This window comes from Neolamprologus multifasciatus, chromosome 13 (genome assembly GCF_963576455.1).
Source record: "Neolamprologus multifasciatus chromosome 13, fNeoMul1.2, whole genome shotgun sequence".
In the NCBI taxonomy this organism is placed as follows: Eukaryota; Metazoa; Chordata; class Actinopteri; order Cichliformes; family Cichlidae; genus Neolamprologus; species Neolamprologus multifasciatus.
In genome coordinates this window covers 27,835,398-27,847,219 of record NC_140451.1, presented here as the reverse complement: position 1 = coordinate 27,847,219, position 11,822 = coordinate 27,835,398, and the positions used below count along the sequence as shown (strand labels likewise).

The 11,822-nt window shown below is 41.1% G+C and overlaps 1 protein-coding gene across 4 annotated transcripts in view; it reads left to right on the top strand.

Moving 5' to 3' along the window:
• The window catches only part of ehbp1 (EH domain binding protein 1), a 167,847-nt gene that overhangs the window by 77,678 nt on the left and 78,347 nt on the right, over positions 1-11,822 (top strand). For all 4 annotated transcript variants that reach the window (XM_085183552.1, XM_085183553.1, XM_085183554.1 and 1 more), the window contains 2 exons: positions 5,571-5,749; positions 6,828-6,876. In XM_085183552.1, the coding sequence (XP_085039678.1) occupies positions 5,571-5,749; positions 6,828-6,876 (228 nt within the window). The remainder of the gene's footprint in view (positions 1-5,570; positions 5,750-6,827; positions 6,877-11,822) is intronic.

Sequence of the window (11,822 nt, the reverse complement as noted above, 5' to 3'; positions counted from 1 at the left end):
TCGCCATCATGATGAGTTTATTTACATATTTCTTTAGTTGGTGACAGTACACAAAGCCACAGTGCAAAGATTTGTTAAATAGCTATGAAAACTTACTGAAGCAATTTCAGTGTGTCATAGATGGGCTGCCCTTCTGTTTCCACCTGTTCGTAAAATAAAGCCCAACTTAACTAAACAGCGTCTGAGCTCTAGTACTCATACCTCTCTTTGGAAGGAGGCCCCCACCCCAGTCGATTACAAAGGTAATGAGACATACATTTCCTTTGTATGTTAATGTGTATTATTTTTTACGCTACATTCACTCTCCTCTCCTGTTCCACCCTTATGCCCCCCATCCCCCACAAACCCCTCCTTCTCCCCAATCTCCTTATTGCCCCATCCACTTCACATCTCCATTTACATAATTGAACTTTTGATTGGACTTTGCTCCCTCCCCTCCGCTCTCACGCAGGCAGCGTTTGAAATCCGAAGCATAATTTCATGGGTAAGATGACGCGAGGTGATCGTTCTCTCTCTCTCTCTCGTTTTTCCGCTCCGTGTTTTTCCTAATGTGAAGACGTCGGACTTGGAAAGCTCAGATTAAACAAATTGCTTGTTTTGATTGAAGGTGCAATTAAATAATTGAGCATGTGGGTATTTGGAGATGAGCCAATCAGATGAGGTTTTTCTGTAGCAGGATGGACAGGCCACTTAAGTGCACCAACCCTATCCTCTTAAATATGCAGGTATTAATTTTTTCCCCAAGTATGTGTATCTTGGATAAGAGGAGTGTGTTAGGCTACCATTTCTAAGATGTTGTTATCCATAGAGTAAGTGTGTATGTCCCTGCTGTTTGCATGCATGTACAGTATGTGTGTCTTGTGTGTACTTTGCACTGTGTGTATATGTGTGTGCATGGACTTTCCTCTCCTTTTTTTTTCTTTTTTTGCCTTAGGCTCCTTGAGCGGATTACAAGTTTTAAAGAGTATGAGATTCAACACCTCCTCAAATCTGACACTCTGACACTGCTTTGAAGCCTCGAAAGTGAGATTGGAAAGACACGGAAGCTCTTTTCTCTCCACAGAGTCGTGGGTTTATGTCATTGGGTTGAGCCCAGTTAAGTTTCCATTGAAGCGTCATGCCCCAGAGTGAGAGACAAAGCTGCCACTTTAAAATGTTTGACTTGTGTCTTTTTTTATGACTCAGAAAGGCCAGTTTGGTGGCCTCTGTGTGCTTTAGCCCCCATGTTTAATGCCACGTGACTTTGTTTACATTTGTTGATCTTCGTTTGGGTACAGTTTAGTAGACTTTCTTTCAGATTTTCTTGACTCTGCAATTCTCCACACTGTTAGAGGGGCAAAAGGTATAAGACTTGTCTACAATAAGCAATTAAAAGTTGCTTTATTAACTAAACTAATGACTGGAAGCAAAATCTTACCATCCACCCATTATCCTATGATTATCTGAAGTTTAGTCCCAGTGGCATCAAACTATTTAGGGTGTTCTAGATGTCCTCTCCCCTTTCACCATGGCTACCCAGTTGAGACTGGAAGTTACCGTTGACAACTTCACAGGTCGTCTTACAGTCATTAAATAAGTAAGACCCTAAGAAACTTGAATTCCCTCACTTGGGACAGCCACTTTCCCCCAACCAAGAGGAAACAATCCACCTTTTTCTGGCAGAGAACCTCTGGCTTGGAGCTGCTGACTTTTATCCCAATAGTTTCACTACAAACCGCCACAGTGTGTGCTGACGAGCACGCTCCAAATGTAACGTATTTCTACAGCTAAAGACTGTTTTTGAGTCTTATAGATGTAAATTGTTGCTGTTCTGTTACAAAACCTCTACAGGTGAAGGTTTTTTGCATTTCCATTATAAATGGTAGATTTGATCAGTGTGTAAAAACTGAAATATATTTTATTTTCAGACTGTCCATCTGTTTTGTAAATAAGAAATTAATTTCACTAATGTTTCCTGGAAACTTTTTAAGGAGGTAGGGTAAAATTAGTCTTTTCAACTTATGGTTTCAGCTTATCTCGAGTAGCTCAGTTGAACATTTTCTTTACTTTTGAATAAAGTGGAGAATTTGTATCTTTATTTATTTAATAAAGTGGCTTTACCGGTGCTTCCCACTTAATCGAAAGCATTTTTAATATTGTCTTGCCTATCTACAGTAAAGTAAATATTTGCTCATCTACAGTAAAGACAACAACCTCATTCTAGAATTGTTCTGTAGCTCCTCGTTATCCTGTGAGAGCTTATTAATTATCTCTGTCATTGTTGAGCAGCATCACCGTTTTTTCAGATCTCACATCACCCTCCCAAAATCACATCTGTGAAACCCAAAATCCTCCTCCTGACTCCAGTACCAACAGGAAGCTGGATGCTTCCATTCCCAGGTTTCCTCCTATCTTTCATTCAGGCATTGTAGTGAGCTTAACCCCCCTCCTTTCTCTCTAACATCCTTTTCCCTTCCTCCATTTTTTTTTGCTTTCTTTGCCCCGTCAGATGTATGTTGTTGACACTGAGGCATCAGGAAATAATGGAATCTCTTGTCAGTGGCTTGTATTTTCTGCCCAGGCTGTTATGGCTGTGTATAATAGTAGCAGAGGAGGAGGAAGAGGGGAGGTTATGTGCCACTGATAGTAATGAAGGTTGCCTTTTCATTTTTTAATATGGAATGTTTGTGGGCCAAGGCAATGCTCTCCGCTAATCCTACCCTCGAGCCGAGCTAGCTACATGACTGTGTCAGTGTAACACACACACACAAACACACACACACAGTGACATTCACACAGACTGATAAAAGACAAACACACACACACATGCACTCGCTCCTTTAGGCAAGACAGCAAACTGTTTGATAAGTCAGGGTGCATTTCTGCTCCTCATGAAAATTGCACTCCTGTGTTTGTGTCTTAAGGAAATGCAGCCAGTCCTGTAACGGACGATATGGTATTTGTTCAATATTTGATGGATATGAAAGCTCGAGTGGCGCGGTGCATTTGTAAAACCTTTATCGGAAAAGGTGGTAATGAAACAGTCTGAGGAAAACTACACCCGCTTTAGGTTGTGATGACTGTAGGGTCGCTGCGAGGGGTTTGTCAGAAATGAAGAAAACATTTGGTTAATCTGTGCTTTTAAAATGGTTTGCCAATTTCCAGTAACACACCTCCAAATACTTTTAATTGAAGTCAGAAGTATGTATAAGTGATTATTTGTGTGTATTTGTGGCGAGGTGAATGAGCCTTAAAGACACTTTCCCTTAAACTTAATATTTATTTCCACTGGCTGTGTTACACAGGTGTGTGTGTGTGTGTGTGTGTGTGTGTGTATGTATGTACGTTTGTGTGTTTTCTGCCGGCTAGGGTACAGGGTCTGCGGCACTGAAGTGTGCTGTGTGTCTAATTGCTTTAATAGCACCTGGTCTCTAATCCCAGGTAATTAGAGCGCTCAAATTAGACAGCTACTTTCAACCGTCACTTGAAAAAGCAGAAGGGGAAGGCCTGGAGGAAGACCACTCCACACTGAAACTCTAAAAACACACACACACACACATTGTAATGGCACACACAAATGGCGGCAAAGGAAGAACACGACTGGAGTTTGAGTCTTTGGAATGATCAGTACTCACGGATAGAAACAAACAAAACAAAATAACCACTATCCACATGCTGTAATTTTAAAAATAAGATAATCCTTATCTTTTTGCCGCATGATTTTATGACTTCTTATCTTATTTTTTTTGCTTCTTTTTCCCCCCCTTTCCATTTGTTTGAGAAGCACTGAGGTTTTGTCAAGATCTCCTAAAATGTGTCTGACGGAGCTGTGGGTAAAGGTTAAGGCCCTCTTTTTAAAGATGAGCCGGAAATGTCAAGAGCCTGCCCCTCAGGCTCTCGCTACCGTCTCCCTGTACCGAGACTGCCATCGGGCCCTGATTGACTCTCTCACACTCACACACACGCGCGCGCACACACACACACACACACACAGGTACAAAGGTTAGGAGCTGCTATTAGAGATGGCCTCCAGTCTCTTTCATCTGCTTTGGAGCTTGTGGCTTCTTGGGAGACTCCAGGCACATGGTCATAGTTTAAAATGCAACAATGGATGAGTAACAGACTGCCCTGTGCTTATAGGCTAAATGGCTTTTTTTTTCACTTTTGACCTTGTAAACTAAATGTATTTAATATTAAAAAAAATTGTGAACAGCTACGGCAAGGTCTGACAGCATTATCAAGCCTTTCTTCAGTTTATAATTTAAAAATAACACTAAACCATCTAAAATTGACAAATGTTCTGATGAGGAATTAGTCAGCACGCTGGAAATTCTATCTCCTTAAAATTCAAATCTCCTCAGTCTTGGCTCCCATCCCTCGACTTTATTTCTTCTTAATGCAGTAGCCGAAAGCAGCCAAGAGAGGGGGTTGGTTGGCCACCACAAGCCTTGTTAGGGGAGTGAGGTTCACACAGTGAGAACTGTCTTGAGCTGCAGCTCTCTACTGTGGGTCTTAAAACTGGGTTAACTAGTTACTGAGGTACATCACCTCATGTGCAACTAACTTCTTTCCTTCACTGGCCTCTGCCGAGGCTTGAGTAAGTACCAGGTGAAGTTTAAACATCACCTGGTAATGTTTGGATGTCACAGCTCTCATTTAAGTGAGTCATGTTAAAAAAATGTGTGCAGATAAAACAAACTATGAAATATTATATGCTGTAAACTTTCTCAAACATATTGCATAATATAATTCATGATGTCTGTGTTATTTGTCGTATGTTAACTGTTTTTTGTTTTTGTTTTTTTACACAAAAGACTAATATACGCTTGCATTTGGAACACATTTCATTCTTTTTGATCATTGGCTTCTAATGTATTTAATCAAATCTCTATGACATTTTTGCCGTTCCTCTCCAAAATGATCTGAGAGAATTATCCCTTATCAGTCCCTCCATAACCAGATTAGTGAACAGCCAGCTGAATAATCAGAATAGCACGGGCGTCAGGCAAAGACCACTGTCTCCACACCACTGAGGATTTGTGGGATTTGGAGTCTAGGACAGGAAAGGCTCCTAATGGTGAGAGCTTTTTCAACCCAGATAAGACTTCAAAGGCGGAGCTAATTAATAAGATGTTTACATTATTCACGGTCATACACTGCATTCTGAATGACCCTTCATTACGGCACGAGTCTGTGTGTGTGCACGTTCATTCGTGTGCAAGCTCTGTCATTCTGTCCCGGTGTCGTGCTAATTGGATGGGTAGTGGTTTTTAAGCGAAACATTTTTATTCAGTAATAAATAAGGAAAAGGGGGTTGTTTTGGAGTGAAGGGAAGGAGGGCTGCATAAATATATACTCTGGAAATTAATTGACAACGTACAAGGGTAAAGTATTAATGTGTGGTGTCGTTTGTGCTTTAAATATAGTGATCCCAAATGACAGCTGTAATTAAATCATGTATATCTGAATGTTGCACCAATCCCCCTCATGTTTTAATTTATTTTAAAAACATGACATTTAAGGAGTCTCCCTCTTTCTTCTTTCTCCCCCATCATTACCCCTTTAACCCTGCCACCGCCTCCTGCCTGCAGCCCAGCCCAGTCCCAAGCCCCATTCTGGGAGGAAAACCCAATGCCAGCCAGTCCCTGCTGGCCTGGTGCCGCGAGGTCACGAAGAACTACCGTGGGGTGAAGATCACCAACTTCACCACGTCCTGGAGGAACGGGCTGGCCTTCTGCGCCCTGCTGCACCATTTCAGACCCGACTTGATGTACGAACCACAAACGCACAGATCACATTAAATTCACACTCATTCTAAACTGAATAACTAATCTTTTTTCATAACTTGTAGGGGTGCAACGATACTCCCAGACTACTTCTTCCCCCCTTTGGGGGAAAAAAATCCTAATGTAGAAAAGACGCCATTAAACCCCATTTTTCTTATGTATTTTCAGTTAAATATTGACTTCTGCATAGACATAGGTTTCCCACTGAGGTCTAAATCATCAGTCAAGCATCAGACCTATAAGATAGAAATATATAATTTCTTTTAGCTCGTATCCTCCTTTACTTTTTATCTTTGTCTGTGTGGTTTCTAATGAAAACTGGAACCAGACAGATGCAATGAGGAACAATAAAGTAAATGTTGCAGACTGTATAACAAAGAAAATTGTTGAAAGAAACTGAGCAGAAAATAGGGAAAATTGAGTATGTTGCCGAAACTGACATTAACTCTATCCAAATCAAGCTGCTTCAAAGACTCCACCGTTAGCTGATGATGTGTTTGTATCGTGATTTCGGTCTCGGTTTCAGAATTCTTACACCCCTAATCCCTCGCTATTATATTTGCACAGTTAACCTGTAGTGTGCCCGTGTTTGATTAATGTGATTCATTCATACAAACACTCAATCTGTCATTTCCACAGTCAAAAACTGTTGTATGTTTGCTTCCAACACTAATCGTGTTGTTCTTGTGTGTGCGATTATAATTCTTTGAAGTATTTTGTGTGTGTGTGTGTGTGTGTGTGTGTGTGTGTCACACTCAAAAGAACATTATATGGAAAACCTGCAGTCCCATCCAGGAGGCAGACATGAAGATAATTTTGTGTACACGTGTGTGTGTTTGTGCTTGTGTGCCTTTCCTCTCCGGTGTGTTATTTTTACATATTTTCCACTCTATTAGTTCTGTTGATTGCACTGCTATGAAATTGCATGTTACAGTTCTAATACCATTACATGTGACGCATATTTAAACACACCTTTTTCTCCGCTATGTCTCTCTGTCTACCATTTTTTTTCCTCTCTTTCTCTGCTCACCTCCTCTCCAACCCTCCCCACTGTTCTTTCAGAGACTACAAGTCGCTCAATCCTCAGGATATTAAAGAAAACAACAAAAAGGTAAGAGGCAGCCACCGCTGGGCCCTTCACACCACTTAGCTCCCTCCCATCCACATCTCCATTTGGCCTTATTTAGAGATCTGCCATTAATCCATGGATATTGTGTTTATGGTGTTTGAACGGGATTGGTAGACACACATAGGAAGACAGTCAAATGCATGTACACACACAAATGACAGTTTTCATAAGATGTTCCCCCCCTGCTGTGATGTGTGTATGACTTAGTCACCTGGCAGAGATGAGAAAGTGTGTTCAGCTCAGCAGCATGCTGGGAGCTTACTAAACTACTTTAGCTACTTGTGTGTTTTTAATAAGAGAACATTTGTCTTGTGTTGCTTAGAGCAGTGGCTTTAAATGGTATAAACAGGGATTTGGTGTCAGCCATACGTTTTTGTTTTCAGTAGTTCAAAATTAATGGGACAAACTAACAATTACATGTAAAGACTTTTTTAAATACTTGGATGAAAAAAAAAAAAACAATGTCTGCCTGAAATGTATGTAGCACCATGGACATCAGCGAATGTTGTGTTTACTCCCTCGAGTTGCTCCCCCAGATCTTTACTGCTGCTGCCTGTAGGTACGTGTTTGTGGGTATTTCTGCATTCAGGTTTTTACTTAATCGAAAAGCATGCTCTCTTGGGTTTTAAATCAGATTATGAGTCAGTTATTGAAGACTATCCCATTTCTATCCCATTGCTTTTGCAGTATGCTTTGAGTTATTATCCATTTGCGTGGTGAAGCGCTGTCTGGTCAGTTTTGCAGCATTTGGCTGAATCTGAGCAGTGAGCATAGCTCTGTACACTTCACTGTTAGTTTTTCTTTAGTTTAGTCTGCTGTGGTCTTTCAGGCCTTTTGTTGATGCTGAGCTGGTCGGTGCATTCACTCTTTTTAATAATGCAAACGATTTTTGATTTGTCCACTTGTAAAGTTTTTGCTGTCTGTCTGAGGGTTATTTGGGTTTTACAGGCTAATGATTGCTCACTTACACTAATATATCTTAGGATCTCATATTGACAATTAAATAAAAATTACAGTGAAAACCTTCACAATTCAAATTCAGCACTTTGAATCAACAGCCTGCTTCATTTGTCTTGAAATAACAAGTGAGCAGGTCTCACCTGGCCATGAAATTGTCATCGTCAATGTCAATTATCCCATTAATTTTGAACCTCTGAATATGGGGGATTGTGTATAAATATGGCTGTCACTCTTAAACAGTTGTAAATTTATGTATATTATGAAACTCCCTGAATTAAAGCTCAAAGTCGCACTTTAATCCCATCTTGATTGTCTGATTTCCATCCCATGTTATTTTGTACAGAAGCAAAACTGCAAAATGTATGTGTGAAAAGAAGAGTTTCATTCCTCTCCTCTTCTAACAAATTTTGACCCACACATAAAGCAGATGCACACACCTATTTTTCATTGTTGCCCTATGTCTTCATGTCTGCACATTGACTGTTAAAGGTTTCCTTCCACACAGATCTACATTTTTTTTTTGCCCGCTGGCTCTTCGCCTCCACATTTACTTCTTCGCACACTGCTGTATTTTTCCCGCACTTACTACACACACACTGCACGCACCTGTATTCGCACGGCACACCAGCGGTCCCCTTTTCGGCCCCGAGGGCTACACAGAACGATATGCGTCGGGTTCCTGCAGCTTGATTTCCTCTTCTCATACACTCTCTGGCTGAGCGATAACCTCTGGTGGCCCTGTTAGGCATGAATGCTAGCCTGTTGACAATAACCACAGTGGAGGGAGAGGTAGAGACCCAATCCCATATCTGCTAACTGCCCCTCACCCCCCTCCAGGTGCTCAAGTAGCCCTGAAGAAATTGGCTAGATATAAGTAATATAGGAATATGCCGTAGAAGGTGATAGCTGGTGAATAGCTGCAGCACTGTAGCCGGCGTACTCCGACCAGCTTCTCTGTGGAGATCTACACCTGATGCTCATGTATATTTGGCAAAAATGGAGATACAGGTAGATATTACCTACCACTTCCTGTTAGTTCTCATGTAGCTCTCAAAAACCTGGGTCTATAATGTATTTTTAGCTGTCATTGTTTCACACAATGCTGAGAGTGTTATAAGGGGTTAGACTCACGATAATGGCTAAACTAATAGAATGGATGATATCATTTCTGAATGGCCATTTAATATAATGTCTAACACCTTGCTGAATTTATGCCATGAAGAATTAAATCTTTATCCCTTGAAAGCTTACTAGGAGTAAACCTTGAAGCTCTTTTTTGAACTGAACCGTTTTTGTCATATTTCATGCCTGCTTATAGAACAGAAATGACTGTTTGCATCAGAAATTAAGTGAGGGTAGTCTTTGCCTGTGGAGCAACCTTTGGAAAATCCCAGAAACTCTTCCAATGGTCGTCAAAACACCTTTTCATGGAGATATACTGAGGTGTCAAAACTCATCATTAGACCACAGGGGCGTTGAGGCAGTCCAAACTAGTACCGAGCACCAGTGAACATTTCATCAAGAGATTTGACCCCATCGCTCCTAAATGTCATGCATAGCTTAAAGGGCGGTGATCATATTTACATATTTTGTTTCTTGTCTTTTAGCCTAACATTTCAACAAAATGTGCACTGTTCCTTTATTTTCACTTACCTTTAGTTCCATTTACAGAGAAAATATCACAAGACTCTGATCAGAAAGATCTTCTGTTAGCTTCATCATTTGTAGAAGTACTCTGGTTGAGGTGCTGCCTGGAATGGAGGAAGACAGGAAGGAGGACATTGGGGTGACCGGCTGCTAGCTGCGAATTCACCTGACCTACTTTACTGTCTCATCAGCACAGTGTATTCATACAGATGTTGTTCAGACTTTGTGGTGGGAATCTGGCAGTTTAATGTCTGACCCAAGTGAGCTGAACATTTGTGTTTTCACATGCACAAAGAAAGGTTCAGGGCTTCATGTTCATGGAAGGAAACTGCTTCAGACAGCAGATTCACATTTCAGAACAATGAGAGAAAGGCCCTCAGAAAAACAAAGCACCAAAATATCAAAGATAGCAGCCAGTGAAGTTGGTGGAGTTTTTTAAATTAAATTTTTCAGTCAACGAAAATACTCCGGTAAGTTTGCTTCCTTCTGGATTGTGCTGAGTCAAATATTGGCATTGCATGCTGCTTTATTTTGGTTGCTAGATTAATTTAGCTTCAAAATCCTATCATGAAGAAATGCTATGAGATGCAGTATCTGGAAGGTGTTGTATCACATCTCCAGCGTTGCTGCACAACTGTAAATGCAAGTGACTGATTGGATGTGGAAGCCAGGTGGTTCAGGAGAGCAGAAAGATTAGTACTGCACTGGGTGGTGTCATATAGCACCCTGAGGGTGTTTGAATAGAGAAAGTTGACCATCATAAAAAGAAAATGCTGACATGACATGAGATACAGTGGAAGAGAGCATAGTGTGGCAGATTAAGGACCCCAAAGCAGGAAAAACAACAAAAAAATGACAATGGGTGTTTAGAAAGGAGACTTTTTAAGAGGAAATCATAAATGTTTGCAGATCTGAGTGAAAGAGACTGATGAAAAGAGAAGAACCTGTTCAGTGCTGATTCCTGATGAGTTATTGGAAAGTATAGAATTTATTGAATGGAGAGCGGGAATGGAAATGTAGAGAAACGACGACTATCTCTGCTTTTCATGGGCAGTTGATAGACATGGCCCCCTCCTCTCACCGTCTATCTGTGAAAAGTGATTGCAATGAGCTCAGACTGTGCTGAATTATGACAGATAAGGGCAATCAATATTGGGGGTGGGTAGAAAAAAAGGGGGAGAAAGTGAATAATTCAGAACATCCACAGCCTTTGAAATGATCCGTTATCAAACGGTATGTGTTTGCATGTTAATTTGTAGAGGTTTTGTATGTTTTATGACTTTGGAGCATCGATATGTTTGGACCTTGCTTCTGTCTTGTCCTGTGTGTGTGTGTGTGTGTGTGTGTGTGTGTGTGTGTGTGTGTGTGTGTGTGCGTGTGTGTGTGTGTGTGTGTGTGTGTAATGAGGCCAAGGAGAAGTAATTTGTCATGCCATCTGATAGTGTAGCACCAAGCACCAGGCTAAATCGCCCTGAGCGCAACCATGAGGGGTTGGGCTGAAGGAAGGAGGTGCTGATGATTGACAGCGATAGATAGCTGTCAGTCAATGAGAGGGAGTGGAGGGGGAGCAGCGGCCTGGGGCAGGCGGTGGTGACATTTAGTCCAGACCCAGAGCTTTGTCAGGAGGTTGATGGAAAGTGAGAAAACTAGATATTCTCCAAAATGTGTGATACTGTTACTGGCCAAAAAAATGCTTTCTGTGGTAGTTTAGCTGGTGTACTGTTGGTCAGTTGTACTTGGGGTTTGGCTGTATCTAGTTAAACCTTGTGGAGAGCAAAAGAGGGATTGCATTTTTTGAAATAAGCTCGCCATTGTCAGTCAACGACGCATATCAAACAACATAATTTAAATGCCTTTAAATGAATGAGAGAGATTATTTTAACCCTTCTACACTTGAAGTTGATTTCACAAACTAGATGAAAGACCACCATGAAGATGGAGCTTGATTCAACACCACCTTTAGAATATCAGAGTGTTTTTAATCAGTCCAAGTCAGACTGTGAGTGTTTCCAGAAAGGTTACCTCCTGTCAGGTGGCCTGTGTGATCAAAAGTGGTCATGAGTGTGCAACACCCTCAAACTCTGGGAAACCATTAGCAGAAGTTGCAGTCAGTTACAGAATGAGGAAAAATTCAATACAATCAGGCAACTACCATGTTTTTTGTACATACATGGAGGTTGATGTCCTGTATTTACTCATGTGACTGAGCTTGTTCTTAATGAGGAGTTAGCTTTGTCAAGCTAAGTGTATCCAGAGTTGGATGTTTTTTTGGGGGGGTGGCCTGATTTAACATAGGTTTGCTCAACTAATATTATTAGGGT